This window comes from Chamaea fasciata, unplaced genomic scaffold (assembly GCF_029207755.1).
Source record: "Chamaea fasciata isolate MVZ Bird 193981 ecotype frontalis unplaced genomic scaffold, bChaFas1.0.hap1 SCAF_10, whole genome shotgun sequence".
NCBI lineage: Eukaryota > Metazoa > Chordata > Aves > Passeriformes > Sylviidae > Chamaea > Chamaea fasciata.
Genome location: NW_027094095.1, coordinates 24,362,255 through 24,379,788, shown reverse-complemented (window position 1 = coordinate 24,379,788; position 17,534 = coordinate 24,362,255). Strand labels below are relative to the sequence as shown.

The window sequence follows — 17,534 nt, the reverse complement described above, 5'->3', positions numbered from 1 at the left end:
CAAACATTTGAGGGGGAAGAGAAAATTTCTGCTTTGCTGTCTGAACACAGTTTTAAGCCCGGATGACGAAACCGCCTGGCATTGCTGCCCACAGTGAAATGCACTGTGTGTCTCACACTTCACACGCAAGGCTCATGTTGCCTTCATCCTGCCCAGTTTGGTTTCTACAGTGTTATCCTGAAGAAAAATTCCTGCTTCCACAACCCCTGGCTTTAAAGGTCGCAGACTCAATGAGGGGAGATGAGGAACTTGTAGGCAGGGAGTGCTTTTGCATTAAATTCTATACAGCACAACCATCAAATAGCTGGACTTCACAAGCATTGCTGCCCTGTAGAACAGGTATTTTTCTCAAGTCTTACAAGTGAAGGAGAAATGACTGAGCTTCTCTAAACATCTTCCCTCCCCTCTTCAACCGTCTCACTTGCCTCCATTGATGCACAACTAGTCACTGCTGGTTTAATATCCAGTGACTGAGGAGGTTTTCTCATGCAACTGCTGCTAAGCACTGTGCTGAAGCAAGGCAGACACAGTTGATCTGACTCGCACAGGAGAAAAGTGCAGAGGTACTACACAGAGATTTCCTGTAGCTGAAAAAAAAAAAAAAAAAAGCAATGTGCTTTATGTCGGTTTTGTAACAGCTTATGTACCAAGTTCATGTCAGAAACAGGTTCAGATTGCTTCAGATGAAGGTTTAAAGGTTTTCTTTATTTAGCAAGGCACATAGAGATTGGCAAGAGCACCCCCTTCCCTATGCCAAAGGGCATCTGCAATTCAGAAAGGTAAGGTAAAGGCATTAAAAGGCAGAAAGCAAAGAGGATAGAGCATACCTCAGTTGAGCAGATTGGAACACTCAATAAAGACAGCTATTGTTACCAACAGAAATGATCTACAAATGCACAGGCTGAAACTCACCATCTTAAACTAAGCAATCCATGAAAAATAGCAGAGATGCAAGATTAAATTCTTCCATGCTCCCCTGTCTCCACTGGAAGGCTTATAAAGGTCTGCAGATCTCAAGAGTGTGCACACCACTGCTATACGAAACCATGTATCCATATTTTTATACTATCTAATGTTCTGTCTCCTTTGTTACCTGATCAGGCAAATCCTCTTCACATTGTCTCGCAGTTTTCATTATCAGCCATTAACCCTGGGATGTTTGGTCTGTGGCAAGGGCACAGCCCCAGGTCTCCAAGTCCTGCTGCACCATGGCTCGAAGAAATAACCTGCTTGTGCCAAGGAGCCAACTGTTGTCCCCCAGAGCAGAAGGCCAGCAGAGCAGTCACAGATCCTAGCCTTCAGAGACATCTGTGCCACAGCAGGGACCGAACTGGTACTGAATCTCACACCAGAGGAGGAAAGTAATCCCCTAAGCTGCAACTTTCTTAAATGCTGGCAGCCAGAAACTGCCAACCGGTAACGACAGCTGGCAGCTCCGGTTTGAACTGAGCATTTTTTCCATTTAACTCTCCCCTTCTCCCCAGTTCAGCCCGGGCAGCAGCACACAGATGTCCCCACTGTTTTAAGACAGAATTTTCCACAAGACCTCGGAACTCCCTCATGAGCCAGCTCTTCTTGTTAAGGACAAACTGTTCCTAGTGGGGGTATCTTACACGGAGGCAATCCTTAAGGGCATGCTTATGGTGTTCTCTGCTTGCCCCTACTCCCAAAGTGGGAGACTTAACTCAAAATCTCTGTCCAAAAGGTGCAAATCTGATGGGCAGCTTTGCCCCTTTCAGTCTGCCCCTGAGGAGATGCTACAACTTCAGGGTGAGGTTTCAGCAAAAGTTTAGTCTCTGCAGGTTTACCAGCAGAAAGGCACCTACCACTACTGAAAAATCCCCTGCTTTTCCCCACCCCTTTCAGACCAGCTCTGCAAATCTTCACAGTGTAAAGATTCAAGTTGGAAGGGATGGACTCAATGATCTATCTTAGAGGTCTTTTCCAACCCAAACGATTCTACGATTTTAAGTTCACCAAGTTGTTTAATAGGAAGCTACATGTGACAAAACAACCTCTCTTGTAACAGACCTTTACAAAAATTAGGTTACTTTAAAAGGAGCCTGGCAGCCTCTCAGTTTCTTTTCTAGAGACTATGATGCTGTGCCAATCTCCTTTAAGAACAGCCTGGAGTACAGCACGTAGGCATGTGCTGCAGAGCCAGCAGAATGGCAGTCAGGAGATCAGCTGAGCAAGGAATCATGAGAAATCCAGACCAAAAATGTCTCCAACAGCAGGTGCACAATAGGTTTGCGTTTCCTCCAAGTTGCTTTTCTTTCACACATGTGCCAAATGAATTATCACTGCACAACTCTATGAATACAGTCATTTGACAAACCTGTATAATCAAGAAAAGGTACCAATTCCACAGGCATTAGCCTGATCTTCTCCTGTGCCTAAAAGGATCTTCAGGACTTCAGTTTTGATGGTGAAATCTGAACTTTTATACACATACCTGTGCACGTGGCCACATGAAGTATTTAACTCTAATAAATACTCACTTTATATAGGTGGATATATATGAAAAATATCCCTTGTGACAGATAACTGTAAGGCAAGCACTCATTAAGCCACAGAACAAAGTTTATTGGATGTCCTCAAATTCTTTATACAATTTTGCTGCTAAATGGACACAACACATTGGCATACTGCCTTTAATATTTATTTCAATCATAAGTCCATCTTGAAAGAAGTGGTAACACATTTAATGGCATCTTTAATAAATAAAATGACAAAAAATCTAGTCCTTGCACAGACACATTACAATCCACTCCAAATTCAATACTGCCAAAACATTGTTGGGTGTTTTTCTAAAACTTGCTTCAGAGGTTTTTTGTTTGTTTGTTTCAGCATTAAATACACAGAAAAGTATATGATGAGAGAAAATGCTGAACAGAACTTGTAAAAACCAATAACTTAGAAGCAAGAGTTAATTAAACCTTTTTAATTGGATTAAAGAATCCAGTCTGAAGTATTTTTTAAAAACCCTGATTTTAACCTTCATGATAAAACATGCAGTTTTGCTGGATCCTATCCATGTCAGCATACTTATACAGTAAGAGTTAAATTCCAGGTACTCTTCTTATTGTTGTTTTTTAAGGAGAAATTCATAAAGTGAGAGATTGGCCTCCCACACTCACAAAAGCTGTCATGGTCCATATATTCTGCAGTAGTAAACAGCTATTTGTGGCCAGTCCGTTGCCTGAACTCCTCCCAGACTGGAAAAGCTACTGCAGTTTACCCTTGTTTCTGCACTCATCTCTTCCCCACTCCAGCAGCCTCAACAACCTCAGCAAGACGAGAATACCTGAAAATACAAACCGGACTGCAGGATGAGAACCAACACATCTGATTCTAATTAAAAGCTAAGCTTAATTTAAACCTTTTCCTAAATAGAGAAAGTCATGACTAAAGAAAAGCTGAGCATCAGGATTTCCAAATTGCAATTCTGTGTAATTAGCACAGCATAAACCAATTAGAGCATCAGTTCATGTAGGAACAGCCACTCTAGCACTAAAATCAGTTAAAACTCTCATCTTCAGGCCAACAGTGGAAGCTTAGGGCACGAAAGGAATGCATGGTTGGGCCCCTCCCAGACCTATGCATACTATACCGGGGACAGAAAAGCTTTAAAAATGACAAAATTGCACCACATCTGTGCAAACATTTCAATCAGGTTGTTTCAACCAGTTCCCTGCTCACCACAGCTCCTTCTGCTGACTGCACTTGGCTTATTCAAGAGAACATGAGGAAGCAGGAGTGTTTCAGGGAATTAAACCTTTTTTCTGCAATTACCTTCTCCTCAGCTCACCATATCGTAACAAAAGTGCAATAACTTACAAATTTCTCAAACAAACAGCTATTAAAATGACACATTTTTAGGGAAACATATTCACTAGTTTGACCATAAAAATATTTCCCCAGGTAACAAACCTTAAAGCATTTGGTAACACAGTATTTCAATAATAATAGAGAAAAACCCTTCCACTTGTTACAAAAGACAGAACTGTCAAAAGATTTTGCTTACTGTACACTATTTAAGAGCTCTGCCATCTTGTGAAGACCATGCTGTAATTAGGAACATAACTATCATTTAAGATAAATGAGTATTGAAATACTGAACTGACCATCTTAATCTTTTGCAAATGAAAACAAGGGAAAATCCAGGGCCGTGTCATTCAAGAACTTGCAAGACAGTTTACATCCAGAGTCATAAGGAAGCACCACTTTCCATAAAGTACTTTGTATGTCTGTTCCTGAAAAGCATATTTAATAGTTTTTTACAACTATTAAACTATTTTTACTAGAACTGCTAAAACAGATTCTCACAGTAACTGTAGCTTGATTTAGAGAATTCAGTCTGGGAATACAAGGGAATTGGGGGCAAAATTATACTTTGGAAAAAAAAAAATCTGCTAAATTTGGTCCAAGCATCCAAAGAAAAACAAGTTATATGGGTCCTTCATTGCTTAATGCTGCTGTTCTGTTGATTCTTAAAAAGCAAGTAGGTGTACAGCAATAAGGAAGAAGGACTGCCTACAACAGACACAGAACTGTGACAGAATAAACAGTTTCTTCAGAAAGATTTAATAACTGTGATTCTGCCATGTGAGTAACTGAACTTGCACTAATGGAGAACCCTGAAACTTGTATACTATAGCCACAAGAAATGATTTCCTATTTATAAAACAGATCCATTTCTAATCAACTGTTTTACCAATTATCATTAGATATGTGAAAAAAAAATAAAAAAAATCCTTTTAAAATAATTACAAAGAGTGGACTGCAGTAGCAGCTATTCAAGCAAGATTCAAGCACAAGTTTAAATGAAGTTTCAAGCTGGGAATTAGCCTTCTTTGTCGAAAATTTGTACAACTTTTTCAAAAACCTAAAAAGATAAAGAAGAATTTTATGAAGCATTCATCAAACAGTTACTCCAAGTTAAACCAACATAAACAGTATTTGACAGTACTTTTAAAAATATAAGGTTTTTTTAGAACATTCACAGTAACTTTAACAGTGAAATTGGCATCAATTTTGGGAAGCAGACAGAAGAGCAACACTACTTCAGAAGAGCAAAAGCTCATGTAAATGAAAAAGCCAAGACCCTGTTAAACACAGAAACACTGGAGATGTGTTTAGCCCAGCTCACACTCAAGCAGAACAAATCAATTTCCTCAAGTTATTCACATCTTGCTCAGTCCTTCAAGAGTCAAATCAAGAGTTCCACAACATCTCTGAGTAATAATATCAATGCTTAATGAGCAGGCTAATCACACACACACACATCTCAGAAGAATGCCAAAAATATGCACCCTGCCACCCCGTCATCCCCATGTTTTTTTGGCACATATACTTACTTCATCAACAGATTTAGAGGCGTCCACTTTTCTGACTTTTCCCATTCTCTCATACAAATCTATGATAGGCTTAGTAGACTGCAGATACGTATGAATTCTAAGAGAAAGCACAGGGAGAAAATAAACCACATTACATAGTAAAATATCAAGAGAAGGGAACTGCAAAGTTTTGAAGACAGTACCTCTTTTCCAGGCTCTCCCGGTTATCATCGCTGCGACCACTGCTCTTGCCTCTCTCCAGACAGCGGCCGATACAGATCTACAAAAAATCATCAAAAGGGTGACTACAGCCAGGAACACAAGCTGCCATCCTGAGAGCAGGAACAAACCAAAATCCCGACAATCTAAACTGGCCTGGCACACCAAATAAAGTCCAGATCTGGTGGGTGTGACCAGAACTCACAAGGGAAGTTAGTTTCTTCTAAGGAAGAAGGATGATGGTTTACAATTCAGTTTATGAAAATGGGATTGGGGTCAGAGGAAGTAAAAGCAGCATCAAGCTCTGTGATTTGACTGGATCCTTGATCTGAGACATGTAAAAAGAAAATTAGCTGATTTTCAAGGACGTGTTCAGGCTTCCTGAAAAGCAGCATACCCAATGGGACTATTAATATATGTCTGCACTAAAGAAAAGTCACTGTACGTTTTCTCAAGAATTTTGTAAGGCAAACTGACAATACTAAGTTATTGTCAGTGAAAATATTCTTACCCGACATTGCGATAATGAAGTAAAAAATGAAGAACTAACCATAGCTAGAAGTGTCCCAATGAACTAAGTTTTTCAAACCTTTAGTTAAATAAGCAAAGCTGACACATGTACAGTCCATGAATACATTTATCCTACTCATGCAAGAGGACAACAGTTAAAAATTATTTTCTCCTATACATTACAATCATGGTAAAGATCATTTAGGCATTGTGTATTTTTAGACCTACTAAACAAATCAAAATCACAGAATTAATGCCCCAACAAGTGAAAAAATTAATTTAGTCTTATTTAAGGTTTTAATAGAAAATAATAATCCTTCATATACTCTTTAAGATTACAAAACAATTGCAAATAAGTAAAAAAAACCAACAAAATCTCAGGAAGTTGGGGAGAGGGGTAAAAGGAAAAAAGTCAGCTTAAGGTGCTGGGATACTCATAACAGTTTTTATGCTCAAGGGCACTGACAAATTAAAAAGACAGCACATCATGGCACTTGTTAAATGAATGTAATACATCACTGTCAAATTGCCCTTGTAATTTAATGACTTGCTGAATAAAATGTTGATTACTGACTATCCTATAGCACAGTTAATAACTACGCTGCACTTCAGAATTAAAGCAGACATTGTACCAAATTCTTTTTGGACTAAACAAAAAATTACTAAGAGAAAGCAGAGTAATATTTTCTGAAAAGTAACCAAATAATTTTGTAAAATGTATTTAAAGTTTTGATAAATTTTCTTTAAGAATGCAATTGCCTGCAGTACTTCCTCAATATAATTTATTCACATATGATTATACCAAGTGTCATTAACTGTCTATTTCAAAAAACAGGCAGCTTTTCATCTGCTAAAATAGGTTGCCAAAAAACCCTTCCAACACCCAGGCCAAGTTTTCCTTCTACTCTTATATTAGTCCATTCTCCCTGTCAGAGTTTAATTGTTCTTCTTGAATGATTCCCACAATATTGCAAGAAAGGAAGTCACAGAATTACACACTTCATTACCTCATTGTCACAATCAAAGAAGAGAACAAAGGAAACATCCGCTTTTCCATCCATAGTCTTAGTCCAGCCTTGAAGATTATCTTCATTCCTGGGAAATCCATCAATCAAAAACTTGTTCTTCTGGGAATTGGCAGCCATTGTTTGATCCATAGCCTGATAAAAGATAATTCAATTCACAATCTCCTGCACATACGTTGACTTATCTACTTATTAATTTACCCCCAAGATGTTGACATGGTAAGTTGAGAAGCATTTATTTTAGGATTATTGCAGATTTACAAAATGTGCTTTTGTTTCACTTTCAATGCATGCTGGTTAATTCACTGATGCACCAACATAGCTATTGTTCAAATTGAATTAATTATTTCACAAAGCTCAAAAATCTCATAACAAACAAATCTCGTAATAAATCCCAGCTTTAAAGCTTATTTTCTACAAGATACTGGGAAGTGTCTTTACACAATAAGACACCAGAACATCCCTGATCTAGAGTTAATTTGAAGGGAAAAGCTCCAGATAAATTAAGTGCCACAAACAGCAGCCTTTTTTTTGACTTAAAAGAGATACTCCCATTGTTTTCATGGACATCCAATAGAGGCTGAAGCTTTTCCTTTCACAAGAACATTAGTAGGTGCTTTTCTCCTTCACCTGACAATCTATTTTGATAAAAATCACAAATCTTAGTGCCCTTAAGGTCTCTAACCTCCAATCTAATATGAATGGACTGAATGGACCAAGAGGTTCAAAAGCTAATGCAGGGAAATCAAAAATACAGTTTTACTGATTTTCCTGGAGCTACTGAAAAATAAAGGAAGATAAAAACAACCCATTTTCACAGATCCCCAGGTATGGGAGGCCACCAGCTCTCCAGCAGTCAAAAAGAAACACAACTGATTGCTGAGAGAGGCAGCTCCATGTCAGCCCATTCACACCACTCACACCGAAGGAAAGGCAGCTCTGTCAGAACACAGCCACTGCTTTGTTGCTTAGTCTGCAGGAGTGACCCTGCAAGGAAATAGCCCTTTCCTTACCCTCTTCAGCAAGCTGATTGTTATTTCAACTGGCACGATCTCCCCCTCCTTAATGTAGTTCTCAATGAGTTCTCCATACTGGGAGCCCGGCCTCTTCCGCTCATCCCGGAGGAGGTCACCGGCAGAAAGGTGCGTGTATCCGTATTTCTGCAACAGACAAAACAAACACAGGCTCCCTTCAGTCAGAGCATTTGTGCAAATCTAACATCAGTCAACAGCGGCAGCCCTATTTATCCTTGCTTTGCAATAGAAAAACCCAGGGGACAGCATCTTGCTAGTGATGGACCAGTTCCATCTTCAATGTGCAATCTGACAATAGAGCACACTCTGCACACAACACACAGAGTAAAAAACAGAGACATTAAGGATGGAAAAGACCTCCAAGATCATCAATTCCAACCTTTGACCAAACACCATTGTGACAATTATACCAGAGTTTTAAGTGCCACATCCAGTCGTTTCTTGAATGCTTGCACGAATGGTGACTCCACCACCTCCCTGGGCAGCCTGTTCCAGTGTCTGACAACCATTACAGAGAGGAAATTCCTCCAGATGTCCAACCTGAACCTCCCCTGGCGAACCTTGAGGCCATTTCCTCTTGTCCTGTTGCTGGTTGCCTGGGAGAAGAGACCGACTCTTATCTTGGTACAAACTCCTTTCAGGGAGTTGTGAATGACAAGGTTTCCCCTAAACCTTCTTTTCTTCAGGCTAAACACCCCCAGCTCCCTCAGCTGCTGCTCACAGGACTCACTCTCAGACCTTCACCAGCTCCATCACCCTTCTCTGGACACACTCCAGAACCTCAATGCCTTTTTGAAGTGAGGGGCCCAGAACTGGACATCCTCGGGTAAAACACTCAACAGGGCTTTGGTCAGGTATATGTGTACAGTTTGCAAAAGCAATTTTGTTATGTTTGGAAACAAGACAAGACAAGAATTTTGTTTAATTACCTACTTAAAGAAAACACATAGGGTGATTGCAGGTGCTTTGGAGCTGGAGGAATGTCCCAAGCATGGGAAAAGTCAGAAATCCCTATGTTCATGTTGTGGTTCTGGCAGTAACTTCCTCCCCTACCTGGGTGAAATCACCTGTTACAGCACAAACAGTCCTCCTGCCCCTGCTACCTCCTTCCCTGGGATGACCACGGAGAGCAGCCCTTGGGGAAAACCAGTGACTTCTCCTAAGAACGACATGGTAGATGAAGGTAAATAGCTACACCCTCTGTCACACCACATAGAGTAAACAAAGAGAGCAGAGAGATCAGGTTCAGATCTATCAATCTGATAGCAGTGTGCAGGAAAACAGCATACACCACTGCTCTTTCACCTCAAACTACAGCTAAAATAGTCACTTATGAAAAATACTGATGGAAGTATTTATTACACGTGAATTTCTCAGGCATTTATCCTTGTAAATAGATACCTTGTGCAAGCACACAAATACATTCCTACCAAAGAGAAATGTATTGCTGCAAAGGAAATATCACAGCTCAAAATAATAATTTTCTCAGCCCATTTAACACTGCAAGAAAACAAACCAAGTGCACTTTGCTCCTTGACTAAATATAAGTCCATCAAAACTGGCAATAAAGACATCTCCTTGGTGATTACCTAAGCTAGCTATACAACCAAAACAAAGCACACACATACATTCTCATCTGAAAGTTTTAACACAAAACAAGCAGCAAAAAACTTCAGGGTTATCAGTTTGGCTGCAGCAACATCCAAAACAAATTTCAAACAAGGTGTCTGAGAGGCATAATAATGTGACTACACACTTGGTGAGGCTGTGAACTTAGGATTTAAAAACTTGGCTACTGAACCAAGTACAAGAGAAATATTACACAACCCACTAAGTGACTTTAAAACATTTCAGTTGCTTTCCAATTTCACCCACAAAAGCATGGAAAGTTAGTTCTGCCATAGTCATAATTTAAGAAGGGATATAATTACCTAAATCTCCAAAACTGTACACAGTTGGCAAAAAACAGAAGCAAGATTTTGCTGTAACTAAGTGTGAAGGAAAAGCTTCACAGACATCCTCTGTAAGCTCACTGTACTCTTGCTTTAATGTACATTGCATTTGGATATGCCTAACTAATTGCAAATCTAAATATTTATAACCTACAGAAGCCATAAACCAGAATAAATTGTTCCCTTAAAGCAGGAAACATTACTCTGTTGAATGCTAAATTAACATGTAGTTCTTCTTGCAAAAGTTACAGAACGATGATTTTTTTAACATCAGGTTTCTACAAAGGAGAAAACAGGAAGAAAATATAATCCCTCTAGGTTTTAGAGGATTACCAAACCATTTAATTTTCCTTGGCATTTCCCTTTTCATGCATGAAAACAAAATTGTGTCAGATAATTTTTGGTATTCTCCGTCTTTTGCAACAGCAAACTAAAGCAGTTTTTAACGGCTGAACTGGAAAGTAAAAGATAGAAGTGTTTTAAAGTGCTGTTGTACAAATAGACTTGTTTGAGATAATAATAAATTATATTCGAGACTAACCCTCAGAATGGCTTAACCAGGCAATAAGAAAAACAAACCTCTCCTTCAGGGGCAAAACATCTATTTGTTAACTGTACTGAGCCAAGAGCCAAAGAAAACACGTGGGTTTAAACAATGCAAACAAGGGGGGAGAAGGGCTTGGCTGCTGCTCCACACACAGAAGGCTTCAGAGATGTGGTGCTCGCTCTACCCTTGCCAGTTTTAATCAAGGCTCAAGGCGTTCAGGGCACAAAGTTTTCTTTCATTTTAGGTCACAGAAACCCTCAGCAAGTGTCCTGAACTGGAGCAAATCATTGCAGTGCCGAGGGCTCGCAGAAGGGGCTGTGATGTAACCGCACAAAACACGACTCAACACACACTCAGGTCTTGACAGGGTCTGCCTCGTTGCAGCAGGACTTTCCAGCAGTGCCAAACACATCTTGATGCAATCTCCAGAATGTGGCCACTCCTGCATAATCCTTATCCTCTGCAGTCAAAAAGGGAGCAGGACTCTGGTTGCCAAACAATGAAAAAGCAGTTTCTCCAGCTCTTACTAGGCACGTAATGTCAGACTGAAAGGATGACGTGAAAAAAAAAGGTGTCAAGCACCTAAAATCTGGAGAGAATTTGGTATTACAGAGCAGAAAAAGAAAATATAGAATTAACTATTCTAAAACATATTCCAGAGACAATGTTTTCTGCTATGCTGTCAGACTGGTGTGATCTAGAAGAAGAAAAAAGATTAAATCGGTAAGTTACTATTACACAAGTTCTCATTGTTACACAAGTAGTGCTAGCCCTTGGTGCTGCAATGATTTGCTCCAATTCAGGACACTTGCTGAGGGTTTCTCTCACCTAAAATAAAAGAAAATTTTGTGCCCCAAACACCATGATTTAAACTGGCAAGAGCAGTGTAAGCACCACATCTACCTATTACACAAGTTCTCATTATTATTAAAACCATTTTTTTGAAGTATAGGTCTCCAAATATAACTTAAAAAATCAACTCTGAATGGAAAAGTGCTGCCTTCAGCAACACTCAAGACATCCTCCTCTTTTGCTTTAAAAAAGAAAGCATTAAAAAAAATTTTAACAGAATTCCAATGAAATGGAAAGGTGAGTCTCCTTTCAAGTCTCCATCAATCCCATCAAAGCAGCAGTGGATAGAGCAGATCAGAATACCACTTGCTTTTTGCCTCTGCCTGGTGAGTCAGTCCCCACATAGCAGGACAAACTGGGACACACCAGCTCTGTGCTCCACATCTCCAAATTCCAGCCCGAGCCCACAGCCTCCCTGGGATGCCCTTCCCTCCACTCTCCTCCAGCCCTTCCTTCCAGCTTCCTTCTGTCAGCCGGGATTTGCAACTTTCACTCTGCAGACAGAACACGCTTTGTTTTCAGGAAACACAATAAACAGATGCATAGGAAGGGGAATCCATGAGTCACATCTGTGTCACGCTGGAACCAGGCGGAGTCTGCCCCAGCAGGGTCGGGCAGGCAGAGAGGACCGGAGGTGTCAGGGAGGATCGGGGATGTCAGGGAGGATCGCGGGTGTCCGGGAGGAGCGGTGATGAGCAGCAGTTGACGCTGGGACTCCTTCCACAGCCCCTTCCGAGGGGCACGGGGTTTATTTCTGATCCAGCCCTGGTGGTTCTGCTATACATCTCCCCACTAAACACACAGCTTGAGATTTCCTTAAGAGAGCAGAAGCCAAGAAGCAAGAGAAACACAAATTACTGCTTTGACCTTGACTCCTATCTTGGCTTATCACTGTTAGTTTGAAAATGAAAGTCACAGGGCTTAAGATTTAAACAAATAAAATACAAACTTTTATTGCCCTAGTTCTGACCTATCATATCTTGGGCAACCTTAATAAACAACCAAAATTTGCTACATACACCATTCAAGAACTAGTTAAAATAAAAATAGAACTGTGAAAAGCCTGCAGCCTTCAGGGTTTTTTTTTAACCTTTTGTTTATCCTACTAGCACATGGAATTAAATCTTTGGGGTACAGACTATAATGCAGTACTAGACCTTCTGTCTGTTTATTCTAATTTTAAAAAATTGAATTTTCTCAGTTTGAAATATGCTCTTGTCTCTGGGAAATAAAAACAAACAAACCAACCCCCACATTAACAAACCAAAACACACAATGGAGATCCCACTGACAATGCCTCCAAGGGAGAGGGGGCAAACCGAGCACTCCTGGTGCTTCAGGAGCATTGACTCTATACAAGGCATCCAGTATGTTCAGGAAAGTTCAAAATTTAATGCCTCGTGTTCTGCAAAATGGAAATGTTCAGGGATAAATTTTCAGGGGGTAGATTTAAACACTAACCACGTTTTTTAAAAAAAGCTCCAAAGCTCAGAAATATAAATTTATATTCTAAAAATCACCTACGAGAACTTAAGGCTAAGTAGAATACTAACACATGACACTCATTTAAGAGATTTCAGAAGCTGAGTTTAAAGCAAACAATTTAAACCCCGTTTTTATTTCAAGGAAGTTAACACTATATCTCAGCAGACTTCAAGAAGACAATTAACACATGACAGCAAAACCTAAATCCTCTGCTACTTTCAGAGGAGCATTTCTGATACAATGAATTCTTCTTTGCATTGTTTCCTTCACCCTAGGAAATCTCCTTATCATATATCCCAAAGCAACTTAACAGCTTTTTCCATTTGGATATGAACTTATGCTCTTATAAAAACGAGACGGCTCAGCATCCCAGTTTGTGGAATTAATTTCAGATTTAACCACAAACATACAGGATAGGGCTGTGGTGGAGGAGAATTATATTTTAGGTACACAGAGAGCAATGTCTTACATACCCCAAATCTCTACAGATCACCCTGCTAAAACAAACGGACAAAAAAGTACAACTCAAACCTTGCTTGGAATAAAGACAAATGATTTTGTTATTATTCTTCCCACCAAACAAAGAGCTTTGCATCTCAGGCAGAGGTTATAAGGATTTAAAATTTAAGCACAAGAAAGCACATTTTGTGCAGATTTGCTAAATGCATTTTTTTCCTTGACTTTACCATAATGATTTTTATATGCAAAGTTCAGAAGTCAGCAATAAAGCACATTTCATTATCTCACAGTCACAGAAGATACACTGTGGAAAGCATGAAGGTTATTGCAAGAACCTGCATTCAGATGACATCATTCAACTATAGCTCAAATATTCTGCCTCACATGACAGCCACGCAATAGCCCCAGATGATGGCAAGCTCCACCTAACAAAGCTGTGGAAGGTTTCAGGAGTTAATCTGCAGAGCTGGAAGGGAGAGGATAAGAACTTAAGAGGGAATTCTGCTTCATCCCTCTCTAAATAGGAGGAACTGCTCCAGAACAGCAGTTGTTCTGCTGCATTTGCATTTCCCTGACAATTCTGTGCCTATGGAACATACAGGAGGTCAAGTCTTCCCTCCGTATCAGAGAAAACCAGCCTGGTTCAGCTGTCTCATCCAACCTTATTTGTGGAGATAAAGAATCCTAACTACTTACCCACTGTTCCCTTTCTTACATTGTGTCAATACCCATTTCCACTTGTTATTAGGTCTTCTTCCTTCAAACCATGTCTCCATTTGTGTCCAAATTTGGCATGAATACATGCCTTCTCCACATTCATGGACTCCAGCACACACGTATTGAGCAGTTATGATTTAGGCTAGTACTTAACAAATATATATTTCAGCCACAACATGGGATACTCATCTCCCTTTTTTGGGAACATGAAGCACAGTCAGCTAAAAAATTACAACACTTCTTTGAGAAACCATTCCCACGTACTAAGTACATTATATCCCCATGACAAAACACAGGCACCCTTGGTTTTTAATAAAAATGGTTTGATGCTAAATTCATACAAGAGCTCACCTCAGCCAAATGAGACTTCTTCCACATGTGATGTGCTCTGTCCCAAATCTCCAGTATGAATAGCAACCGAGACATATTTATAGCTCATACTGACTTTTTGTTCAGCACAACCTTCAGCTCTACAGCAAGATACTGGGTCAGATTCATTCCAAATGTAAACTAATATTATTCCATCCATTTACAACAAGGATGAATGAGGTTTATTATTACTCAGCTACAGCCCCCTTTTCCCTGTGGCAAACTGCCAACAGGGTTTAAGACACAAAGAAAAATACACTTTCAACCTAAAGGCAGCATTGACTGCACACAGGCTGCTCACTGGCCTGCAGCATGGCTCTCTGGGGGCTGCCAGGGGCCAGGCTGAGGATTTGTGCTTAGAAAAGCTGCTGCTTTCCAGTACCTCTGCTGTGTCTCACTCACACTTCCCTGTTCTTGTGCCTTTTTTCTAAAGTTTCCCAGCACACTTCCAGCAGTCCAACTGTTCTTTAACTGCCTCAGACTCTCTCTGCCTCCCAGTTTAGCCAGAGACAGTTGTGGAGGTGTCTGAGCCAGCAGGAGGGTTATCCTTTGCATTCAACAGGTCTGAGTGCTTTCTACTGTCAGCTCACTAACTTCTTTCCATGTAGTGAACAGCATTAGCAGAATTATAGCACATTTGCATTTATTCCAATTTGGATTTCCCTTTCCAGGCTTAGAAAAGAAAATAAATACTGCACAAGCAAGGTTTTTCGTTTTTCCTGTCTAGCTGGAAATATGATTTGAGTAGCAATGGCTCATTTGAACTCCTCCTAATGAAGAGGTCTTTATCCAATTATATCAGCCTATCCAGCCATAGGCATTTATCCTCCTAAACACAGGCCAGCAGCCACACAAGGTACTTCAGCCCTGAGGCTACACTAATGGTTTGGTGAAAGCCGTTAGTGGCAGCCTAGAAGGTTCCCCTATAGTTTAAGCTCATTTGTTTGCTGCGTGCCAAGGGCTGAATTTGACCTTACCAAAAAGGCTTTATGAGCACTGTGAACCTTCCATCCCACAATTTAATTTAATGAATAAGCTGGTTTGAATGCGAGTCTGTAATTTGAGGTTTAAATCCTTCAGAACTAAAGTCATAACGGCATTTTTTAGTCTGGACCAAATTCACTTAACTTAGTTATATAACACTGAGGTCTGGGATGTAACAGCAGCGTGGATAAACTGTAACAGCACTCCCAAGGCACCACCAGAGCAGAGGACACACACAACGTGTCTGTTCCAGGAGTTCTGGGATTCTTTCCCACCAAAAGTTCCAGGAACATGGACATCACCACAGTTCTTAGCCATATCTTTCACTGAGGGTATGGATAAGCTTTGATCCTATATGGTTTTAATAAGAGAAGTGCATACAACTGCTCGGTTTATTAAAAAAAAAAAAAAAAAAAAAAAAAAAGGGAAAAAAAAGATAAAAGAGCTGTTTCCAATCCAACATACACACGTTTGGAAGCATTCAGCCCTAACTACTTCCTTAATTATCCACCTGGATACATTGTAATTACCCCTGTGGTTTTTGGTGTTTAAAAGGACAGTACTACACCATGTATCATCCACCATTCTTTCTTAGATGTTTGTTGTTTTAAAAGGCTGGAAAAAATGTATTTAGAAAACTTAAGATTTGGTAATATAAGTGAAAGTTTAGTCAAATTACACTGTCAGTCTTAGGCTCTTTAAAAAGAAGGAATGAGATGAACAATCCATGGGATCAGGATATCCTTTGACCTCTATCACACTGTGTCACAGGAAAAAAAAAAATCGTTCTATTTTTACTTCCACGACTTACTGAGATGGCACTGGATCAAAAAGCCAACACCCTACAATATCTACTGTACCAGCTGCAACATTTATGGGCCAGGCCTCAAGAGACACGGACCTTGATCCATTTGGAGCGCACGTATTTGCCAATGGCTGTCGGACACCTCACCTCCTCTCCCAGGCCACACAGCTCCGGGTTGCATCCGGGCGGCAGCCCCGCCGGCACCGACGTGGCCGTGCAGACGTGGACGAAGCCACCCACTCGGGACGGGCCGCGGGAGCGGCCTGACAAGGCAGCACGGCGCGGGCAGCCGGGAGCCTGCCCAGGGCCGCTGTGCTGCCCCTCCGCCAGGGCACGGCGGGCAATCGCCGCTCCCGGCACGGCCCGCGGCAGCCTCCAGATCACAAGCGGGTGTCCCCAAAGCGGATGCAAAAACCCCACTGGTGTCCCCAGGCTGGACGCCAGCACACTGTGATCCCGCGGGGCTGAAGGAAAAGGCAGGAGAAGGGAAAAGGCGGCCTGACAGCGGCTGGAAGGGGAACGGAGGGGCTGGAGTGGGGGCCGCCCCACCGCTTCGCCCATTAAAGGGGAGATGGGAGTCAGTTATCTTTATTTATCGCCTCGAAGGGGCGAGGAATGGATGGAAGTTCAACAAGAGACCAGACCGAAAGGCAGATGGGGGTCCCGCCACCGAGCAGAGCGGGGCACGACCCCCAAGCGATCACCCCAAAGAGAGTCAGGGACCCCACAGCGGGATCCTACAACTCCCAGGGCCCCCCGCGGGTGGCCCGGCCGCGCAGTCCCGCACCCCCTCCACCTCACCTCCACGATGCGAGCGCACTGCGTCCCCTTGCCCGCCCCGGGCCCGCCGAGGACGAAGACGACGACGGGCTTCATGAGGAGAAGGAGGCGGCGGCGTTGCAGCAGCAGGACAGCGGCGGCAGGGCGGCGGCCGTGGGGCGGCCGAAGGGCGGGCAGGGAGCGGCGGAGCCGAGGCCGGGACTGTGACCGGGGCTGTGACTGTGGCACCGCTGCCGCCGCGCTGTCCCCGCGGAGGGAAAGTGCTTCCGGGTCCCGGGCGGGGCGGGGCGGGCACGTGGGCGAGGGGCTGGCGGCTCTGCCAGGACTCACGCTCCCGGCTGGGGAAAGCCGAGGCCGGCGCGGCGCTCCAGCGGACCCGAGTATGTCGGTTCATTGTTCGCCCAAGCGCGGCCCTTTCCGGCATGGCCTGGCCTCGCCTGGCTCGGCCCGGCCCAGA

The 17,534-nt window shown here is 42.0% G+C and overlaps 1 protein-coding gene across 1 annotated transcript; it reads right to left on the bottom strand.

The window, feature by feature from the left end:
* Window positions 1-2,565: 2,565 nt before the first annotated feature.
* Window positions 2,566-17,343, bottom strand: CMPK1 (cytidine/uridine monophosphate kinase 1). The gene is made up of 6 exons (XM_066192778.1): window positions 17,099-17,343; window positions 8,107-8,253; window positions 7,076-7,228; window positions 5,543-5,619; window positions 5,361-5,457; window positions 2,566-4,888 (listed from the first exon to the last, which is right to left on the bottom strand). Exons 1-6 carry the CDS (start codon window positions 17,171-17,173, stop codon window positions 4,847-4,849), a joined length of 591 nt encoding a protein of 196 aa, XP_066048875.1. The 5' UTR covers window positions 17,174-17,343; the 3' UTR covers window positions 2,566-4,846.
* Between the last annotated feature and the right edge of the window lie 191 nt (window positions 17,344-17,534).